Raw genomic sequence first — 23,616 nt, forward strand, 5'->3', positions numbered from 1 at the left:
TCTAGGCGCACTCTACACCAAGGTTTTCTTGGCCTAAATGAATGCAACTAAGTCAAAACATGCCCGTGATCTGCCATGTAGACCATGCCTACCTTTCTGGTAGGCGCCTTGGAGTACATGCCTACCATCAAATTAATTGCAATTGTCAATTAATGGCACTGATTAAGCTTAACAGGGCGGGGATGGGTGGACCTGGGGGCGGGTCTATGGGTCTGCATTATACTGACGTAAAATCTGGTAACCCTAGTCCAGGCGTGTTTATGTGTTTTATGTTTGTGCATGTTATATGTGTCTGTGTGTGTGTGTATGTTTTATGTCTGTGTTTACGTGTGCTTGTCTATCTGTGTTAGGATTGTAAGCCAGTCAGACATGTTACATGATTTGCAGGAAAACAAATACTTAATAAATTTGGAACCGAGTGAATTTCATACAGATGACTTCAATTCCACCTCAAGAAACAGGATCTTGTTACTCACCCACCAGGACAGCTGTTGGCTTTTAGCTGTTGTTCCTGCTCTTGCCTTGTTCTCTTCAGAGTCGGCACCGATGGCAGAGAGAAAGCCACCTTTTTCTCTCTGTGCCAGAGACCATCCTGCTCCACAGACTCATCCAGCTTGCGCTCCAGGGCAATGCAAATGTCGCTACCAGCCATCAGTGGTACGAAACTCTTCGGTGGAAGTTCTTTCTTTGTAATATGAGTGGGACCTGACCAAACAGTAATCAGTGTCAACTTGTTTAATGTCAGAGGTGATAACTTTACAGTGATAGACTCTTCATTTTTCATACAAATCTCTCTCTGTTGTCCCTCTTCCAGCAGGCCTAATTACAGGAAATGTAGGATATGTGAATAGTCAAGGTTGTATGGATTGTTACAATTAACAGCACAGACGTGCGTCCCCTTTCCTATGAATCTTTTGTTTTTTCAATCTGTGACAATCCTATATTCTGTAATTGCTACAATAAACGATAATTATCTAAGGGCTAAACAGCAACTTTGCTAGGGGCTCCTTCTCCTTTCTGCCTCCTTCTAATGTTCACATCAGTTCTGTTTCTGAGCGTCCTCTCTTTCTCTTCTCCATCCCTGATAAGACCAGTTCAGGGAGCGTGCAGAATGACTGTATATTTAAACACTTTGTTGCGCTTCTCCACCACTAGTTGGCAGTATGCATAACTACTAGCACACTACATAGTTCAAACACTAGGTGGCACCATACTTTGTAGCAACCACACTGCTCTATATTTGTCATTGGTGAATCTCTTCATAACGGTAGGTAATAAATGTTAATAAATAGCAGCCTATAGAATCTATATAGAATTCAATCACTAGTTCTCTTATATACATCTGAATCGCTAAGAGCAAGCAGAGATAGGTGCATGGCAAGGGGGGGGGGGCAGGGAAGAGTACGTAAAGCGTAACTCATGGAATTATATCCAACCCTTCTGCTCCGTTTGTGTTGTCTAAAATGCTTTTTTTTGTGTGTTTTCTACATGAGTGTTAAAGATAGTATTAAGTGTACCTCTCTTGTTAGTGTGTATGTACACGTATGTGCATACATTTACCTGTGTGTTTTGACTATGCATGTTTGCATCTTTGTATGTTTGTGTTGCGGTGTTGGCTGTCTCATGTGTCTTCTCTGTGATCAGGAGAGATGAGATTGGGGTGCTGTTCGAAAGATGAAATTCCCTAATCATTGTGTTACATGGAATCCATATCCATATAGTATAGCCGTTAGAACTGCTTTTTCCATAGGAATTCGCCAAGCCATATTTTGGGGGAGGGGAAGGGAGGGGTGGCTTTATTTTTCTAGAACCACTGGGGCAATCTGGACCATTTTCAAACTCAGGGCATTACCAGATTTAGCGTGTGCCAAAAATTAATTATTCCTCTGGGCATCTTAGCATTTAGTGCTCGTTAATCATTACTGTGCCATAGTAAAAAAAACCCTCAGTGTTTCTTTTCACTAGATTTTCTGGTTCCATTCCATTAAATTTTTAAAGAGTTATTATGTCCCCAGGGAGAAAACCAGAGACAGGCAGGCAAACATAAGAACATGCGAGTTGCTATACTGGGACAGAGCAAAGGTCCCTCAAGCCCAGTGTCCTGTTTCCAATAGTGGCCAACCCAGATTCCAAGTACCTGGCAGAAACCCAAAGAGTAGCAACATTCCAGAACTCAGATTGTGATGTCATAAGGCCTCACTCCACCAATGCCTAAGAGCCAACCTCATCAGTGATGTCACAATGGCTTGATTGGCCTATATTTGGCTCACGTAAGAATTGGCGCACTGGGACAGACCAAAGGTCTATCAAGCCCAGTATCCTCTTTCCAACAGTAGGCAACCCAGGTCAAGACCCAAGGAGAAAAATAGATTTTCCAAGAATAAGCAGTGAATGTCACCCATAATGGCTTATGGACTTCTCAGCGATCTCTATTTTCTTCCCAACAATTCATTGGGTTGAAAACGATACAAAGCTGTTTTGAGGGTAATTCTATAACAAGATACCTAGGATAAGAGGTTTCTTTAATGAATACAGTATAGTCTCAATTATCCAGCGTAAACGGAGACCGACACAGGTTGGTGGATAATCAAAAAGACGGATGAAATAGAAGTATACCGAATGCGTGTTTCAAAAGAGGAAGCAGTAAAAAAAGAGTTTAAAACAAGAAGCTTACCTAAATGACCTTTTAACTAAATGGGATGCCAGGAGAAAGGGAGAGAGAAACCTGCCCGCATCTCAGTGACAGTGCTGTGATGTCACCGAGATATATCAGAGAACCCAGAACGTCGAATAAACGACACTGTGCTGTCCAAGCACACATCCATTTAGGCATGACCACTAACGCCAGTCCTAGAGCCGATCTAAATTCTCACACTTAAGTGCATGCAAGAACACACACAAATGCTAGGATTCGACAAATGACGCACATATCAATGTGCTCCATCCCGTTTCATGCCCACTACATAGCGTCTGCAATTGTGTGCTAGTTGGCATTCTATAAGGCGCCTCTTAAGCATGCAAATGACTAGAATTGCCCCTTTGTACAATATAATCAAAGTCTATAATAATAATAATAATAATAATAATAACTTTATTTTTGTATACCGCCATACCCAGAAGAGTTCTAGGCGGTTCACATTAGTTAGATAGAGTTACAAGTGGTTACATACCAAGTTGATCATAGAGTTGCGAACAGCAAAGAGAAAGTAGGGGGGAGAGGAGAGAGACGGGGGAGGGGGGTAGTTCATTAGGGGAGAGGAGGAGAATTGAAGAAGGGGCATTAAGGGTCCTGGTCTCGGAATAGGTGAGTTTTGAGTAATTTTCTAAAGTTGAGGTAGTTGTGGGCCTTGAGGACCATTTGGGCTAGCCAAGGGTTTAGTTTGGCGGCTTGGAAGGCGAAGGTTTTGTCGAGGAATTTTTTTGAGTGGCATAGTTTTAGGGAGGGGAAGGCGAAGAGTTGAATTCTACGGGAGTTCTTATAGTTGTGGTTTAGGGTGAAGTGAGGGGTGATGTAGCTTGGGGATAAACCAGATATAGTTTTGTAGCAAAAACAGGCGAATTTGAATATGATTCTGGATTCTAGTGGGAGCCAATGGAGTTTGTGGTAGAAAGGGGTGATGTGGTCCCATTTTTTCAGATCAAATATGAGGCGGACAGCGGTGTTCTGGATCATCCTTAGTCTCCTGATGGTTTTCTTTGTGGAGCTCAAGTAAATGATGTTGCAGTAGTCAAGTATGCTGAGGATGGAGGATTGTACTAAGAGGCGGAATGAAGTGTCGTCGAAGTATTTTTTTATGGTGCGGAGTTTCCATAGCATCGAGATACTTTTCCTGACTGTGATATCAGTGTGTTTCTCAAGGGATAGATGTTTGTCCAGTGTTACTCCCAGTATTTTTAAGGTTTGTTCGAGGGGGAAAATGGATCCTTTTACTTGAATTGTGGTGTCTTTGATTTTGTCTTTGGGGGTTACTAGGAAGAATTTTGTTTTGTCTGGGTTTAGTTTTAGTCTGTAGGATAGCATCCAGAGTTCTATCTGACTAAGTATGCTTGTGAGGGAGTTGAGGAGTTCTTGAGTGAAACTGGTTAGTGGGATGACTATGGTAATGTCGTCTGCGTAGATAAAGAATTTTAGCTTGAGGCTTTGCAGGGGGTTTCCTAGGGAGGTGAGGTAGATATTGAACAGGGTGGGGGACAGGGGGGAGCCCTGTGGCACACCGCAGGAGTTTTCCTAGGAATAGGAGAGAGAGTCGTTTTTAAATACCCTGTAAGATCTGTTTCGTAGGAACCCGTTGAACCAGTTGAGGACCTGGCCGGAGATGCCAATGTAGGCAAGGCAATCTAGGAGAATGTCGTGGTCGACTAGATCGAAAGCACTGCTCAGGTCCAGTTGTAAAATCAGGGCACTGAAGAGTGTGTGTATGTGATCTAGGAGGGAGGCTATGATGGTTTCGGTGCTGTGATTGGAGCGAAAGCCTGATTGGTTGTCATTTAGGATATCGAATTTTTCTAGGTATGTGGTTAGTTCGGCGTTTACCACCCCTTCTGCTATTTTGGTGAATAGCGGTATGCTTGCGATTGGTCTGTAGTTGGACGGGGTGTTGGGTGGTTCTTTCTTGTTTTTTATGATAGGAGTTATTGAAATGTGGCCTTGTTCTGCTGGGAAACTGCCCACAATAGTAAAAGAGCTGAGGAAAGACCTTCTTCCGGAGGCTGTGTTGATTTTCTTCCATTCCTTCGCACTATGTCTTGGTACTTCTCACAGTTGAAGAACAATCTCGTGTGGGCAGAAGTAGAGCGGCTGGCAATCCTCTTTGGATGCAGGACTCTGGATGGTCTCTCATTCTGTGCCGATGATATGGGCGGTTCCCTAGGAACATATTCTTGTTTTAAGACAAGGCTGAAAAAGACCCTATTTCTACTTTATTTATTTCTCATTTGGAATCCCAAGAGACAAAACGATATTATGTAATACAAGTAGGTTTTCATTTGTTCCTCTCTCACAACTGGAGTTTAAGGACAGAGTCAATGGTCAATTGTAGGGTTATACAGGGGTAGGGAACTCCGGTCCTCGAGAGCCGTATTCCAGTCAGGTTTTGAGGATTTCCCCAATGTATATGCATTGAAAGAAGTGCATGCAAATAGATCTCATGCATATTCATTGGGGAAATCCTGAAAACCCGACTGGAATACGGCTGTCGAGGACCGGAGGTCCCTACCCCTGGGTTATCATATGTCTGGATTTACTCAAACATGTCTTCTTTTAGAGCAGTGGTTCCCAACCCTGTCTTGGAGGACCACCAGGCCAGTCGGGTTTTGGGGATAGCCCTAATGAATATGCATGAGAGAGATTTGCATATAATGGAGGTGACAGGCATGCAAATCTGCTGCATGCATATTCATTAGGGCGATCCCAAAAACCTGACTGGCCTGGTGGTTCTCCAAGACAGGGTTGGGAACCACTGCTCTAAAAGAAGACATGTCTGAGTAAATCCAGACATATGATAACCCAGGGGTGGTCCTTCAGGACAGGGTAGGGAACCACTGTTTTAGAGGACTGTTTTTTTTTTTCTGGGTTTAGGAGCTCAGGGCGTGTCTGGAGGGCGTCCACGCTTGCGTGTGATGTAATTGTGTCATATCCATGCACGCTCGGAGGCTCTCCAGTCGCGGCCACAAGCTCACTGAAGGAGAGAAGAGGTTCGTGCAGGCGCAGTGCTGGGGCAGAATGTGGTGGGGCCGGGGCCATATATAATCTTTTTTTTTTTTTGCGTGAAGAAATATGGCAACCCTAGTCAATTGTGAGCTTCGGCTCTCATGTTAAAATACTACTTTTCATTCCTGTTGCAGGATCAGTAGGCAAAATACGGTCTGTGTCGGGTCCAGTTTCTTATTCTAACTCACATTGTTTTTATTAAAGTGTTTGGTTTGGAAGGTCTGGCCTTCCCTGCTCCTTTGCGATAAGGCTCAGTGCTACTGATTAGAGGGTTGCCAGCCTGTTTGACTGGTGTACACGTTGCCAATGCAAATTCAAGTTTGTTAAGATCAAAGAATAACAGCTGTCTCGTAAACTTTCAGAAGGATTCAAGTTTTTTTAAGATGATGGGCAAGATCCTGTTTGTGATCTGGACTGCGGAAGAATTTTCTCATGGATGCTTGTATAGTTTGGAATAAAATGTAGGCAGTAGCCACTAAACGTAAGGGGAGGCGGGTGCCATCTTGGGGGGGGGGGCATCCATCCTACTTTCTGCCCCCCCACCGCATGTGTGTATCTCTTCCCTCGCATCTCTTTATTTATTTATTTTTAAAATTTCTACGCCAACTAAGACCTAAGCGGTTTACAAAGTAAACACACGAATCGCGCATACGCACCCAATCAGTAAAACCTGTTCTACTCACTCCTCCAAAGTTGTCGAGCTTACTAAAACTAGCACATGGCTACTAAGACTTCAGTGAGATTTTAGTTTTCCCGGCGCGAGCAGTATAAACAAACTTGCTGCCCACGTCGGAACACTCTGGCGTCACTTTGGGGTCCCGTGCCTAGGGAGTGGTGGCGGAGGAAGAGCTGACGTGGGCGGCAAGTTCGTGATGCAGCTTACGCCGGGAAAATTCAAGAGGTGCGGGGGAAGGGAAAGGGGGGGTCGCACGGGGGAAGGGGCGGGGGAGGGTTGCCACCACCACCACGGGCGCCACTCACCCTCGCTACGCCACTGGCAGTAGCATTTCCTTATTCACATGGAAAAACGTGACCATAGGGCTACACAAGATGCTTTAGACTGAGGGACTGAGTGATCCATTGTCTTCTCAATTTGGGTTTTGCAAGAAACACTTTGGAGCATGCAGCGTCTTGCTCTTTTGGGGAGATTTGCCTTTGTCCGCCTCCCTCTCTGTACTTTCTCTACGTCCTCCGATGGCAGTGCTCCTCTTTCCGCTCCCTTTTACCGCCTCCTCTGCCTCTCCGTTCACTTCTCCTGCCTTCTCCGCTCCTCTCTCGGCTCCTGCTCTGCTCCTACCGCCCTCTCCGCTATTTCAGCCTTGTCTGTCCCTGCAAGCACACTCTCCCACACTCACAGTTCCTCCGCTCCGCTCACTGCTCCACCACGTGCTTGCACCAACAGATCTCCTTCGGCTGGGAGTTAGGGGGTGGGACATTGGTATGGGCAGACTAGATGGGCCGTGGCCCTTTTCTGTCGTCAGTTTCTATGTTTCTATTCTTGTTCTTCCTCTTTGGTTGTTATGCTGTTTGTGTTATTCTGTTTGGATAATTTGCCATTCTCAATTAAAAAAAAAATATATATATATTTTAAAAAATAATAATTTGAGGCAGATGCATGCATAATTCCTAATTAATGCCATTCTCCTCTCACCCCCCCCCCCCTCCATAGTACTACACTAGTGGCTACTGTCTACAAATTATCCCAAGCCATATAAGCATCCATGGGAAAGATCCTCCGCAGTCCAGATCGCAAGCAGGATCTTGCCTATTATCTTATAGGAACTGAATCCTTCTGAAAGTTTACGAGACAGCTGTTCTGTGATCTTAACAAACTTGGATTTGCATTGGCAACATGCACACCAGTCAGTCTTGTTATGAGCAGGCTGGCAACCCTCTAATTGTTAACAGCTTCATAGCTAATTAATTTGCATATGCATCTACCCTGGACATCCAAATTGGGTAACCTATTTAGGATCAGAAGGCAGCGGTTAATATCTGACTGTTTACTGATTTAAATAGCCTGATATTATCCGCACAATTCCCAAATATCTATGGACAGATCAGGTCGGTGTTCATCGTCCGTTTCCAGCTAATGCAGAACTCTTCCTGAATATCAGAGCAGAAGTGTATTGAATCAAAGGGAGAAGCCAAACGTAGCTTACCGGTCTGGTCTTTGTAAAGTCAACAAGGTGGATGACACTGCTATTCTCTCTGTGAAATATGCAAAGGGAGTGATTAAAACACTGACTCCAACAGCGGAGAGAGCACAAAATGGTCTTATCGCCGGGGTCTTGTAATAAAGAATCGGTCCATTTGGGACACCGCTTGTCTGGTACTGATATACCTGCTGGGCTCATTCAAAGGCAGCTACGTCTTTGTATGACAGAGGTTTTAGATTCCTGTAAGCGATTTATGTTAGAACATAAGAGTTGCAACACCAGGACAGACCGAAGTAACCCAGTCTCCTGTTTCAAACAGTGGCCAACCCAGGTCACACAAGTACCTGACCAGATCCCAAAGAGAAAAACAGATTTTATGCTGCTTATCCTTCGAGGTGCGTTCAATCATTTATCTACCTCAGTAGATACCCTTTAACCTTCAAACTAGGATATCACAGCTTCCTTGACGTCTTCATCAATTGAAAACATAAGAACATAAGAAGTTGCCTCCGCTGAGGCAGACCAGAGGTCCATCTCGCCCAGCGGTCCGCTCCCGCGGCGGCCCATCAGGCCCATTGCCTGAGCAGTGGTCCCAGACTATCCCTATAACCTACCGCTACTCCTATCTGTACCCCTCAATTCCTTTATCCTCTAGGAACCTATCCAAACCTTCTTTGAAGCCTTGTAACGTGCTCCGGCCTATCACAGCCTCCGGAAGCGCGTTCCATGTATCCACCACCCTCTGGGTGAAAAAGAACTTTCTGGCATTTGTTCTAAACCTGTCCCCTTTTAATTTCTCCGAGTGCCCCCTTGTACTTGTGGTTCACCCTAATCTGAAAAATCTGTCCCTGTCTACCTTTTCTATACCCTTCAGGATCTTGAAGGTTTCTATCATGTCTCCTCTAAGTCTCCGCTTTTCCAGGGAGAACAGCTGTCCACGGATAGATTTCTTCAAAATTCGGAACAGGAAATAATTTGAGGGAGCCAGGTGAGGACTGTAGGGTGGATAGTTCAGTTGCTGAAACCCACGTTCTCAGATGGCAGCCTGTGATTGTGACATGTACACCAGCACATTGTCATGAAGAAGCAGCACGCCTGCTATGAGGTTTTTCCTCGTCTTTTCTCCTTAACTGACTCCCACAAAGTGATCATTATGTTTGCATAATTCTTCCTGGTTATGGATGTCTTGTGTGGTATGAACTCCAGAAGCAAAAGTCCTTCATCATCCCAGAAGACAGTTGCCATGACTTTGCCTGCAGATGCAGATTTTTCAGTCTTCCACTACATTGACTCCATTTTGGTCTCAGGATCTCTGTGACAGACCCAAGTCTCATCTCCAGGCACCAAACGATGAAAGAAATTCACTTGTGAAGGGACACGTATCAGAACTTTAGTAAGTGTCCTTAGGCATATGTTGTTTAAAGATGCAAAGGTAGGCCCTGTTTATCTTTCCCTTCCTTGAAGAGAATACAAGGACAGATAATGTTTAAACAGAGATAATGTGAAGTGAATTCAATTGTTTTGTTAAGCCGTATTTACAGACAGCTTTAGTTAAGAAGCTCTGCTGGTCAAGGCTTTTTCTTACCTTTTGGACTTCAATCTCTAGATAGGAAAAATGCTGATGTGTTTAAAGTTTCATGTGACCTGTATCCATATATGGTTTGCATTTACGTCACATGCTGACACATGCTGGCAAACCTGATTCGTATAAAAGATGTGAAACTCATAATAAAAGACGGACATATTTGAAAGATGGTTTCTGGTCTTTAAGATGTGTCCCCAGGTACCTGACTTACATATGACAGAGACAGAGAAAGTATGGGGCAGGAATTGGGACCTGAATCCTTTTCAGTTGGGGGCACGTCCGCGATGGGCAGATGATATCACCAGTATTTTGTGAGTATTTCTGAATTTTTTCTGTTCTTTAATACTCACTGGGTAGTGGTGACCTGTACCCAACCCTTTATTTTAAGTTCAAGCTTTGGGTTCTATTATGGAGTTTTTTTTGGGAAAAATCTCGGGGTACTTTCGGTAAGCACCCCTCATAAATATAAGCAGCTGCCATTCTTTCGGAAAGAATGAAATTATTTATAGAACCCCCCTGCCCACTCTGTCATTTGTAAGGTTTTTTATAGAGTATAAGATTTTATTGTCTCTTATTACTGTACCTCGCTTATAAGGTAAGATAAGCGAATAGTTTGCATTGTTATATTGGGTTTTGTAATGAGTCATAAAGGCACTTACTCCTAGACAAATGAGACTTGTACGGCTGTGTGTGTGTATGACATTTTTTCCTTTTGCTCCCATCTTTCTGTGTCACCAATGTTTAATACTGAGGTAGGACGTGCTGTTATGTGGAATGAATTGAAAGCGCTGTTTGAATCAGTCTAAGATCTTTCCCTTGTAGTTTGTACAATTTTGTGCGTTTCTTCTACCGGCTGCTTTCTTTGTGTTCTGTGCTGGATCATAAAAAAAAAAAAGAAACAAGAAAAAGAAAAAATTCCGTTTTAAAGGTTTTCTTTCTTGTGCAGAGCAAAGCTAATCTGTTCTTTGCTTTCATTATCAGGGTCTGTGCATGAATGTTTTTGTCCCTTCCCCCAGACTTCTCTGTTTGGGCTTCCACTGACCCCCTATAGTGCTTCTTTGAAGTTACTCATTCTTGGTTTTATAAAGCAGTAAGGTGAGATTCCACTGCTCGTCTCTTGACTTTTCTCCGGCATTATCAAAACCACCATCTCTTCTTATAATACGCCCATCCTAGATTTCGGGCTGTTAGAGTTTTGGTAATTCTCATTGCACTTATGTTTCTTCCACCATTCCACCGGCAGCCAATGATTTTTTTCTGTCATTTTCCTAATGAATGTTTTATTTTTAGTCCCTGTTGGTGAAGCTTTTCAGCCCTTTTTTTGCCTTCACCTTTAAACAACAGTATACCCAGTGTGGAATGTCCTTCGGGCTATTCTACAAAGTCATGCACTGCCCCTCATGGTCCTATTCTTATTTTGTACAACTTTTTGTGTTCCATAATTCAGGAGACCTGTCAGGCTGATAGTTTGTATCTTTTATAATGGTTGTCTGTGTGTGGTCACAAGGTGTCATGAAATAAACTGCACTGGTGTACATCTGAAGTGAAATACCTGGGTTTTGTCCTGTCTCATGGTCAGAGGAAAATCTGCACTTTCTGCACTGCTGCTATTCTGTGTCTGCCCCGCCCAGCTACCAAGAAAGACATGCTTACTTTTCTTGCTATGATTGGTCACTGCCGCCAATGGATCTCTGCTTGTTCCTTCTATGACCAGATTTTGAGACAGACCCTGGTTTCTGAAATGACTGCTCTTATCAGATGGACTTATGAAATGTTGGACATTTAAGATGTGCTTTGGTTTCTAGCTCAAGTTTGGGTTTCCCTGCTTATGCCCACATGTTTTATCTCTTTGTTTGGGACTATTGTAACACCATGAAGGGAGAACATGGCGGTAAATTACGCTCTGTTGCCTTTTTTTTATAGTCACTCTTGTTCAAGAAAGCCCTGGCTGCTTGTGCTATTGTGGTAGAGATGGTTACTTCTCTGATCCTAGGTCACCCCATTACCCTTCATACTTTTCACGATGTCCAAGCCCTTCTTTTAAATAGGCTTCTGGGTCTCAAGGGTGAACAGGATTCTCTTCCTCTCTTTTTTCACAGCTTCAGTCCTTTGTTACCACCCCCTCCTCTGAATTTGATGCCTGGTATTTGGCAGGTGCCCAAAGCCGCCCTTCTGGACGGACTTTGGTGCAAAGAGGGGAAACCCTGGATACCAGCTGCTAGCTCTCCCTTATTCATTGCTCAATATCATGGTATTGGTTATCGTAGTGCTCGCTCGACATTTTAACTTCTTGCTAGTGATATTTTCATTCTTGACCTTTTGCTCCTTGATACAGAGATATATAGCTCAATAATTACAGCTGGCATGGTTGTGAATTGAAAATAAATTGGAAAATACAATTCCTTTCTATTGTTTTAGCTGAAATTAGGATGTTGCTAATTTAAAATGTTTTTTCCGGATTTATACATAGCCATCCCAGATCCATTTTGGCACAGATATTTCTAATGTTTTCCACGGGTCCTCTTTATCACTGCAGAGATAGAGACGCTCCAAAGAGACATTAGCTTTATGCCTTTTTTCAAATATGAGATGGTTATGATATACATTATTTGTTGTTTTGGTTTTTTTTATATCAATGTGTTTATTTGCAGAATTAAATTCAGCCCTGCACACTTGACAGATGGAGAAATAGCTCCACGTTTAAAAACTTTATGTTTTGTCTGTGTCATGTCTACTTGTCTTAGTTTAGTGGGTACCCTAGGATACATAATATTGGCCATTTTTAGAGCTCTTTTTCCACTTCTTACTAGCCTAACTGCGCAATGTTCTTTTACTTTTAGCTTTTATATTCTGAATATAGTTTAGTTAGGGGTTATAAGAAAAAGTTTTACTTTATACAGCGTTTATTTCGTGGTGTTCCCTACATATGATCCATTCAATATACATTTCTGAATACATTCAGTACATCAGTATGGTTTCTCTGAGGTGCATAATAGTTATATGCAGCACGATAAAAACATATCCTTTTGGATTGTTCAATTAAGAACCTTAAGTAACTGAGTATTGTCTCTCTTTTGCCATAGCTATGTCAAGTACATGAATTGGTATTGTTACATGTTGCCACATTCAGTACAGGTAACATGGTTTCTCTTGTTTTCTATCTCTTATTTGGATCACATTGGAGTACAGCTGCTGAATGATATTTGGAATGCTTTCCAAGCATTTCTTTTCAAGTATCTCTTTCTGTATGCACAGACATCTGGCTGTTCTCCCTTTGAGGTTCTCACGGATGACCTTTCCCCGCCCCATGGGTAGATTTTCCCTTGATACAGGAGGAATACGTCCAAAAGCTAATTGAAATATTAGGGCTTGTTCAAAGAAACGTGTCTTGCACTTCTCCTTTCTCTCCACAGATTCCTACCCATTTTTTCCAGCCTGGTGATTATCCAGCAGCTTTCCAAGGATCGGAAGCAGACAGATTTCCCCTTTGGCCTTCCCACTACTGTGATCGCTGTGACCAGGCCCGCTGCACTCACTGAGGAGTTTCCTGTTTGGATCCACGCAAGTCGCTTGAAGAGGGTTAACCTAAAACCCCAGAAGCAAGTCTTCCCTGCGCAGATTTCACCTCCTCCAGTGGAACAACATGATGATCTCATTGCAGCATTCTACCAACTTTATCATTCTCATACTGGCACCGCTGCTGCTAGTTTTTCTCCCTGTATGGATCATTTCTAACTGGGTCTACAGGGATGATGTGTTCTGGGTTCATGACACTTTCTGCCCATACCCATCTGTAAATGACACTCCTGCTGTAAACAGCACCCCCGACACCTCTTTGCGAACACGATGTCAAGTTGGACTACTCCCTCGCAAAGGCTGTCCTTCAATTGGAATCCAGAAAAGACCGATAGTATGCTACCCTTTGGTATAATTCCAGCAGTGTGCAAGTTGCCACTTTCTCCTTTGAGTATTGTGACATTGTGGACTGTTCATCAATTGATATCCCAAGGCTGTGCCATTGGTCCTCAGAGATTCCTAAAACTAAGGACATATATGTATATGTTACTGACTTACGTTGGGGGGATAAGTGTGCATTCTGGGGAGTGGTAGGGTGGAATATTAATACTGACTGGGTTTATAAACTAGAAAATACTCTGAAAAACAGTGGACCAAAATGGTAAATCACTGCTTACTTGTATGACCCTTCATAAGGTTGGACACTGTTATAGGAAAAGTGTTCCTGCACAAATTATTAAGCTTTCTCTTACTATTGACAACCCTAGACCTACTGATGAAGGTATGTACATTATGGACATGTGGTTTAAGGGTGGGTCTAGCTATCATCAGTTTTCTTATGGGATCTATCTACCTCCACTCATCCTCTCCCGCCATTTTGTGGGGGCCCCAAAAAATACTAACCCACTGGCCCCTACATTCAATAAACTTACTGACATGATGGCTATTGCCAATCCCACTTTTGAAGATATTGTGGCTGTTGAGGTAGGGTTTTCAGAACGTAACCTTTGGTTAGAATGGATGAAATTCACTGCTGATCAACATAATAAGAGTAATTGTTACATATGTGCTCAAGCTAGACCCCATCTAGGAACCGTATCTCTGGACCTCCCTCCTGGTATCCAACCATGCTTTTTTGGGTTATTTACCTATCCCCTTTGTGCACTGTAGTGTTCTAAATACCCTTTGTTGCCAGGACAGCAAAAGCTTGATATTGCCGTTATCATCTATAAGGGCAATTACACATGTCATGTTTCTAATCTGACACAGAGTAGTTTTGTAGGTAATTTACCCCCAGGTTATTGTTCTGTCTTGGCTCATAGGTATGCCCTATTGTTGCTGCATCAGATTTGATATTTACTGGCTTTATGGAGACTTTTGGCTCCCTGTTAAGCTACCCAGCCAGTGGATAGGCCAGTGCACTTTAGTTAAGGTTACTATGCTCCTGCATATTCTTTCTGAAAGGCATCCTTCCTATTCACATGGTTTTTCCTTTTATTTGTCTTGATATAAATCTGATCACATGTATACATAGATGCTATAGGGGTCCCAAGAGGGGTCCCAGATGAATTTAAGGCCCGAGCTCAGGTTAAGGCTGGGTTTGAGTTCCTTATTCCCTTATTACTATTAATAAGAATGTTGATCGGATTAGTTAAAATTATTATAATCAGCAACGCTTTGTGAACTATTCTAGGGACGCCTTGCAAAGTATTACTGATCAATTAGGCTCCACTTCTTAGATGGTTCTCAAAATCATATGGCCCTAGATATGATTCTAGCTGAGAATTCTGAAAAATTCTCCTCAGTACTTTAAGCTGTTGTACTTTTCTTTCTGACAATATAGGTCCTACTATGGACATTCAGAAATTAGCAGACCTCTTTGCTGAGTTCAAATGTAACTCTGATTTATCTAATTTTTGGGATCAGCACTTTAGTTGAATGCATAATCTCTTATTATTTGCACTCTTGTCTTGACTGCTCATGTACTGTGTTATTCGTATTACAGCTCCTAAAAAGACCCCTCCTTGAGAGACATACCTAGAGTATCACTCCCTTCCAGCTCATGCTGTGTATTTGTGACGTCATTTACATGTCGTAAGAGGGGATTTGAAGGGACACGTATCAGAACTTTAGTAAGTGTCCTTAGGCATATGTTGTTTAAAGATGCAAAGGTAGGCCCTGTTTATCTTTCCCTTCCTTGAAGAGAATACAAGGACAGATAATGTTTAAACAGAGATAATGTGAAGTGAATTCAATTGTTTTGTTAAGCCGTATTTACAGACAGCTTTAGTTAAGAAGCTCTGCTGGTCAAGGCTTTTTCTTACCTTTTGGACTTCAATCTCTAGATAGGAAAAATGCTGATGTGTTTAAAGTTTCATGTGACCTGTATCCATATATGGTTTGCATTTACGTCACATGCTGACACATGCTGGCAAACCTGATTCGTATAAAAGATGTGAAACTCATAATAAAAGACGGACATATTTGAAAGATGGTTTCTGGTCTTTAAGATGTGTCCCCAGGTACCTGACTTACATATGACAGAGACAGAGAAAGTATGGGGCAGGAATTGGGACCTGAATCCTTTTCAACTTGGTCTTCACAGAGCTTCACCAAGTTCAACCATATCTTGTAGCCTTCTGACATGGCATCAAAATTCTTGGAACTCATCTTGCACCAACCTTGGACATGCCCAACTTTTCATGAATTATTGTCCACAATGTACCTGCCGAGATGCCCATTTCTTCAGCTATTCGGGAAACCTTAATTCATCTGTCTGATAAAAGTAAATCCTTGACTTTCTTGTACATTTCTGTGGAAACTGCTTCCACAGGCTGTTCAATGTGAAGGTCATCTTCAATGGACTCTCTACCCCACTTAAACTGCTTGCTCCCAAATTTTACTTTGTAGTATGATGGGGGCAGACTCGCCATAAACTGCAATCCTGCATTCGTGGATCTCCTTTGGCTTTTTCCCTTTTGTGAGAAATTTTATCACGGAATCTAGCAATTTTCTTATTTGATTGACACGAGGACTCTCCTGACATCCTGTCGCTTGGAATGTTAGATTTGCACTGAGCCACAATTGTGCGTGAGCAACCTCGAGACTTATTTCAATATGTTTTCCACTTTCTTTATACTCAGGTAGATAAATTATTGAACACCCTTTGTAGGACTAAGCTGTGAATTATTAAATTGTGCTTATCATCTTCCGAAGAAGAGAATTTTCTCTGCCGAAAAGAAGGTGGAATTACAGTGGATTTGTTAGGGTCTACCCAGGATGACACTGCAGATGTGGCAGGACTGTTTCAGGGAACAGTGCTGCTTTCTTTTTTGCAAACAGCTGATAAGGTTCTTAAATTGTATTTTAGGAATAGGGGTAACAATATATAGAGGGGGGCTCCAAAAACCACAGTACCGGGGGAGGGGGGGAACTAAATTTGCCTGATCCTTAAATATGATTTAGCATGTTTTATGCAATGTACAGTACACAATTATTAATTACCTTTCGCTGAATCCTTGACTTCCACCATAGCCTCCTGAAATAAGTCACACTATGAAAGTACACAAAAAAAAGATCGGATATTGGCTTTAATTTGTCCTTTTCTTAGCATAATCATTCTATAAACAGCGCCACTAGTTAGGCCCCCATTAGGGGCTCCTTTTACGAAGGTGCGCTAGGGCGCGCTGGCCGCTACCGCCTCCTTTTGAGCTGGCGATCGATTTTCGGCTAGCGCGCACTAGTCCGGTGCGTGTGCTAAAAACGCTAGCGCACCTTCGTAAAAGGAGCCCTAGGTGTCCTCACGGCGCCGGTTTTAATCGGTTTGCCTTTAATCGACGTGATAATTGCATAGTTTAAAAGCAATTAAAATAGCATTTAACAAAAGACAGCGTCTCTCCACGAGTGGTGCCAAAACAGTGACGACTGTTGCCACCTACCAGCGCTTCGGGATAAACTAGGCGTGGCTAACACCGCAAGTGGCGATTCTCGTCACAGATAGGCACCAGAAATGTAGGCCTTGAAAACCCTGGCGACATTTATCTGTGACGTAGCCGCGATTCTGTAAACGGCGCTGTCGCATGATTTACATGCGATCGGCGCTGCTTTTACCGATCATGGGGTCGTTCATAGAATCTGGGCCTAAGGGCAAACTGTATTCTTCAAAATGGGTGACCCGTCAAAGGTGTGAACGACAATTGCGCCCCTGACAAATGCGCTCCATACAGCGGATACTATTTTGTCTTTGTGAGGATTACAAAGTAACCCTCTTTTTTGAGGGTAGGGTGGAGGGAAACCCCCCCCCCCCACTACACTTAAAATGCGTGCATTTGTTGGCACGTGCATTTGATGGCGTGTGATTGATGGGGCGCAATTGTGCGTTCATTTGTCGGTGTATCCTTCAAAATATAGGCACCATGAGACTTCACGAGAGCAAAGTCTTACTATACTTCGGGTTACCACATTTTCTTCGATAACATCCCCGATGCATGGCCCCGTCCCATTCTGCTCCTACCCCCAGCCCGTCCCCCAAAAGCCGTGTTTTTTCTATTTTTGACCTCTGGGCCATGTCTGGGGACCTCCGAGCCTGTGACATCATCTACGCATGCTCAGAGAGCTCCAGACAGGGCCAGAGCTTTCCAAAATCTGGACGACCGCAGTGTTTTGGAAAGTCCGTTCGGGTAGCCGGAGAGTCCTCTAAAAAGATGATATGTTCGTGTTTTCCCAAATGTCCGGTAACCCTAACTATACCCATCATTAAAATCTGTCAAATAGAAAAGACAATCTGGAATGATCTTCCAATGGTAATTAGAACGACAAATACCTACTACATATTTTGTAAATTACTGAAAAAATATCTCTGAACAGTGGGCTTCACTCATGCCATGTTGTTTAGCAATAGCACTTTGTCCCGGTTTTGAAAAGCCTCCCACCAAATTCGCGTCGGGAAGGGGCATCCGCGCCTGCACGGATGCTACGTGGTGGTCTGATCTACTCTTCCATTTGTGATGTCACTGCGTCGTGTCCACGCATAAACGGATGCTGTCTGGGGGTGGGGCTGGGGGCAGAACAGGGTGTGGCAGAGGTGGAACTGAGCGGTCCTAGGGGCATGGCCATGGGTCCAGATTCTCTCAGATTGTCGAGCAAAGTATTGCCAAGTAATTTTTTTAAAAGCTTGAATAAACTAGCTGGCATTTACATCGGTTTTCAAAATGATACGTGCTTATACATTTTCTTTGAAAATTACTCACATACAAAATTGATTGGGACACTGATCAAAAGGATTGATTGACTGCCAACAGCTGGCAGCAGCAGAAATTGGAAGTTGCATTGAAGAGGGGGGGGGGCAGATTAAGCACCCTAGATTACTGTAACATCATATACCTAGGAGCTTATAAAAAGAACCTCAACAAGCTGAGATTAATTCAGAACACCGCGATCCGACTAATCCACGGTTTAAAAAAATGGGAACACATTTCCCCTTATTATCAGAAACTCCACTGGCTACCCGCAGAATCCAGAGTCCTCTTCAAGTTGGCTTGTTTTTGCTACAAAGCTGTCTTTGGGAGTCTTCCCGCTTCCCTAATCTCCCAGTTCTCCCCCAACGAGTCCAACAAGAGCACTCGCAGAACAAACCTATTTAATTACCCCTCCTTGAAATCTTACCAACACAAAAAGTTTCTAGATAGGATGTTATCATTCCAGGCAGCTAAGCTGAACACATGGCTTGGAAAGCCCATACTTGAGGCCACTCCATACGCAGACTTTAGAAAATCCCTGAAAACTCGACTGTTTAACAAATTCTAAATTCCCATACCCAACTCTTCCTCGCCATGACCCTTCCAACTCGCCCCTTATTCCAAGGCCCGAAACTAATTGTACTTTCCACCTTGAATCTCATGTACTGACAAAACGTATCTTTATCGTAACCTACCTGTATCCCTTACACTGACAAAATGCACCTTGATAGTAAACCACTTGTATTGTAACCCACTTGTATCCCATGTACTGACTAAACGTATCTTTATTGTAAACCATTTCTATCCCATGTACTGTCAAATGTATCTTTATCGTAATTTAATTTTAATTTAATTTAATTTAATTCTTCTATACCGCTAATAACCGTGAGGTTTCTAAGCGGTTTACAAAAATGATGCATTAAAGATACAATAAATAAAAACTAAATAAATAAGATAGGTACTTGGAAATTCCCTAACTGTCCCAAAGGCTCTCAATCTAACTAAAGTACCTGAAGAAACAGTATGAGAAATAAAATAAAAAGACAGAGGTAGAGATAGAAATGAAATATTCCAACAAGTAATGAATAAATAATTTAAAGAACCCATATACTGACTAAACGTATCTTTATTGTAAACCGTTTCTATCCCATGTACTGTCAAATGTATCTTTATTGTAAACCGCTTCGAACTTCACGGTATAGCGGTATATAAGAAATAGATTATTATTATTAAATTATTATTGCGGCGCAGGAACTGCACCAAGGTGGCCACGGACAGAATTGCTGCCCTACTGGCGACCTCCCTGCATTTTTAGAGGGGAGGGTGGCTTTGGAACCAGGTGAGAAGGGAGGGACATCCTGGTCTACAGAGGCCCCCTGGGGCCGCCCTGTTTGCCCCACTAACGCCGGCCCTGGGTGGAGGGATGGATGAGTCAGTGCAGGGCTAAAAACGAACCATATCGGTGATATTCAGCCCCTTAAGAACCTGTTATGGACTTGATTCAGTAAGATGAGTGCTGAACACTATTCCCTAAATGGCGCCGTGAGTTGGCTGCCATTTGTAGTTTAGCGGGTCGCGGCAAGATCCACGGCCAACTTTGGGTGCGAGGATTTACACCAACTGAAAGCTGGTGTAATCTTGATATGTAAATTAGGCACCAATCCCTCGACCTCTGTAATATTGTGCCCATCCTTAGAGAACGCCCCTGATCTGACTAAGCCCCTCCCATGACTAAGCTCCTCCTCATTTCATTTCATTTTTAGTATTTATGTACCACTTATAGCCTAAATGGTTTTAAATTCTGCTTAGTGGGCTTACATTCTGCCTAATGTACCCGGGGCAACGGGGGATTAAGTCACAAGGAGCAGCGTGGGATTTGAACCCACAACCTCAGGATGCTGAGGCTGTAGCTCTAACCACAGCAAATCCCAATTGTTGCCAATTTAACAGCAATAATTGATTGGTGCTCATTGACTCTTCACTCCAACTACACGTGCCAATTGGGTGCGTTCCCAAATCTGAATCGGGGGGGGGGGGGACCAGCTGAATAGTGCCGTAATTCAGATCACGGTCGGCAGTCGGTGGTGAACACGTCAGTGCTGTTGGCTAAGCAGATAGTGGCACCCGTTATATGCAATTTTTTAAAAAAATGGCACAGGTGGTGCTTCAAAAACTCCACTGATTTCCAGAGCTGAATATTGACTAGGTTATGTTTATGAGAGGTGGACATGAGGCCTCACTTCGGGTACTGTCAATTAGAGAGTGACACGGGGACAAATTTGTCCTCATTCTCGCAGGAACTCCGTTTCCCTGTCCTGTCCCTGTTCCTGTCATTCTCCCTGTCCCATTCCCGGAAGCTCTGCCTTAACCGCACAAGCCTTGAACACTTATGATTTTAAAGTGTTTGAGGCTTGTGCAGATGAGGAGAAAGCTTGCAGGAATGTGACAGGAAAAGAATTTGCCGGGATGGGATGGGAAAATGAATTCCCACGGGGACAGGGAAAAATTTGTCTCCATGCCATTCTCTACTTGGGAGAACAATATAATAAATTGAGTAAATAGTGTGAAAAGTTTCAGCCTCTGACAAGCAGAGCTGGTATTGTGACATCATAATGCCTCATTCCACCAATAAGAGCCAACTTCATCAGTGATGTCACAATGGCCTGACTGTCCTAGACTTGGCTCACTTTCACTACATTTTGATTTCTAGAGTGGTGCAGTATAGAGAATGACACGAGGACAAATTTTTCCCTGTCCCCACAGGAGCTCATTTCTCTGTCCCATTCCCATAAGCTCTGCCTTAACCGCACAAGCCTTGAACACTTATGATTTTAAAGTGTTTGAGGCTTATGCAGATGAGGACGGAGTATGCAGGAACGGAGACGGGACGAGAAAAAGAGTTCCCACGGGGACGTGGAAAAATTTGTCCCCGTGTCATTCTCTACTGTCAATCGTTGCATTGGGCAGAGGTTCTCAATCAATGCGCCTTGACACATCTGCTCAACTGTAGAGAGATGAAAGGAGCTCTCTTACCCAGCCAGCTTATTGATGACTTGTGTGGCTAAGGGGCTTCACTTCAGAAGGGAGATGGCAGAGCTGGAGGAACCAGGTTAGAAGCGCTGCTCACCTGTTTCCTCTTCCACAGCATTGATTGATAAGAGGTATGGAAAACCTTTCATATGCTGAAAGATTAGAGAAACTGGGGCTCTTTCCCTGGAGAAGCGGAGACTTAGAGGGGACATGATAGAGACTTACAAGATCATGAAGGGCATGGAGAAAGTGGAGAGGGATAGATTCAAGAACTACAAGAACGAGAGGGCATTCGGAAAAATTGAGGGGACAGATTCAGAACTAATGCTAGGAAGTTCTTCTTCACCCAAAGGGTGGTGGACACATGGAATGTGCTTCCAGAGGGTGTGATAGGACAGAGTACGGTATTGGGGTTCAAGAAGGGATTAGATGATTTTCTGAAGGAAAAGGGGATTGAAGGGTATAGATAGAGGATTACTATACAGGTCCTGGACCTGATGGGCCGCCGCGTGAGCGGACTGCTGGGCGCGATGGACCTCTGGTCTGACCCATCAGAGGCACTGCTTATGTTCTTAGGGGGGGAAAGATGGGAAGTGATGATGCTGAATGAGGAGAGTGATGGAGTTGGGAAGGAAAGGGTTACCATGACAAAACAAAGCCCAATACCAGGCATGCCGTTTTTTAAGGTGGAGAGTTACTGGTCTAGTTCGAGTTTACTTCAATTTTCTTTCAAAGATTTCCCTCCTTCCCACCCAAATCCCTAATGTGGGGAAAGTGAGCCATGGTATAATAATTTGAAAGGTCGCTGAACCTGACTTCCTGAAATACCTTTTCTAGTCCCACGAACATTAGGAGTGTGTGGCGCAGTGGATGGAGCTACAGTCTGGGGCTGTGGGTTCAAATCCCGCGCTGCTCCTTTTGACCCTGGGCAAGTCACTCAGTCCTCCATAGCCCCAGGTACGTTAGATAGATTGTGAGTTCACCGGGACAGACAGGGAAAATGCTTGGAGTACCTGATTAGATAATCTTGATAGGCAATATATAAAAACCCAATAAAGTTGAAGACATGCTTCGTATGCTAGGTACCTTGGAACTGACGACTTCCGTGTTGGTTTTCAAGAAGAGGCAGACAATGGAGGCCTAGAAAAGAATTAAGACGACATGCGAGATCGTGTCTTATAAAAAGAGCAGAGTGTAATCTAAAGTATTTCCAGCCCACTGTAGTTTGAACACAGATCCCAAGTGGATTACAGAGCAATCTGTCAGACACGGGGAATTCTATCACCTTACAAACAAAACGCTGTCACACAAGTCAATCCTCACTACCTTATATAGGTATTTAAAGAGAAGAACAGGGGTCTCAAGTGCTCACAATCAAAGGCCCGAGATATACTTCAAAGCCAGATGAAGAGGAAACATTAGAACGAAATAGTTTCCACTTTACAATAAGGAAAGAGCAATAATATTGCGCTGGAGATTTTACGAGAGACCTTTGGCGCTTTCCTGATGAAGCCCCGAGTAACACACACGGGAGCGAAACGGAGTTCTTCCGTAGAGAGTCAAGTGAGTCAATAGAAAATCATAAGAGGAAGGAAAAGAATAAATAAGCTAAGTAGTTTTGAAATGCATTTAATGGCAAAGGAGTATTAAATTAAATTATTGAAAGATTATTTAAACACAAGGAATATTAACTAAGAAAAAGAAAGTTAACCACTACAAGGTATAGAGAAAATAAACGGGATTGATGATAGCTCAATATATCATTCACTGGCTTTGAAGTATATCTCGGGCCTTTGATTGTGAGCACTTGAGACCCCTGTTCTTCTCTTTAAATACCTATATAAGGTAGTGAGGATTGACTTGTGTGACAGCGTTTTGTTTGTAAGGTGATAGTGTTATTCACAATACGAAGTAAGAGGAAGACACGGGGAATTAACAGATTTACAAAACAATGCTTTACAATCAAAAGTTGAGATGTCGTGCGACAAATACGTAGAGAATTCAACGGCCTGCTTTGGTCAAATATTTGAAAAAGTAAAAAAAAAAGTCTTCAAACGTTTCCAAACAAGGAAGTAAAAAGACTTATTTAATGGCAGATTGTTCCAAATACTGTATACTCCACTTGGAATGAGAATGAACTGTCCAATTCATCTGAAAGGAAAGAAATTTGAGCAGACAACTGGTAGAAAATAGTTTTGAGGGGTGCTGAAAAGTTCTCAGCCCAACCGAGAAGAGAATGCCGTGGATATGGTTCCATCAACAAACAATGTCAAAACATAGGATTTGGTTTCTGCAAATTGGCACTTGACGAAATAAGGTGACACTTTTTTCAGCTATAGTGGCAAAATAATGCTCATAATTTAGGAAGTTGGTGCCTGG

At 43.0% G+C, this 23,616-nt stretch overlaps 1 protein-coding gene across 2 annotated transcripts in view; it reads right to left on the reverse strand.

Annotated features, from left to right (window-relative positions):
• AGBL3 (ATP/GTP binding protein like 3) overlaps positions 1-23,616 on the reverse strand; it is a 144,597-nt gene that overhangs the window by 13,814 nt on the left and 107,167 nt on the right. For both annotated transcript variants that reach the window (XM_033952429.1, XM_033952430.1), the window contains 5 exons: positions 22,324-22,377; positions 16,475-16,523; positions 7,873-7,921; positions 4,698-4,867; positions 477-705 (listed from right to left, as the gene is read on the reverse strand). In XM_033952429.1, the coding sequence (XP_033808320.1) occupies positions 477-705; positions 4,698-4,867; positions 7,873-7,921; positions 16,475-16,523; positions 22,324-22,377 (551 nt within the window). The remainder of the gene's footprint in view (positions 1-476; positions 706-4,697; positions 4,868-7,872; positions 7,922-16,474; positions 16,524-22,323; positions 22,378-23,616) is intronic.

Source organism: Geotrypetes seraphini, chromosome 7 (assembly GCF_902459505.1).
Source record: "Geotrypetes seraphini chromosome 7, aGeoSer1.1, whole genome shotgun sequence".
NCBI classification, from domain to species: domain Eukaryota; kingdom Metazoa; phylum Chordata; class Amphibia; order Gymnophiona; family Dermophiidae; genus Geotrypetes; species Geotrypetes seraphini.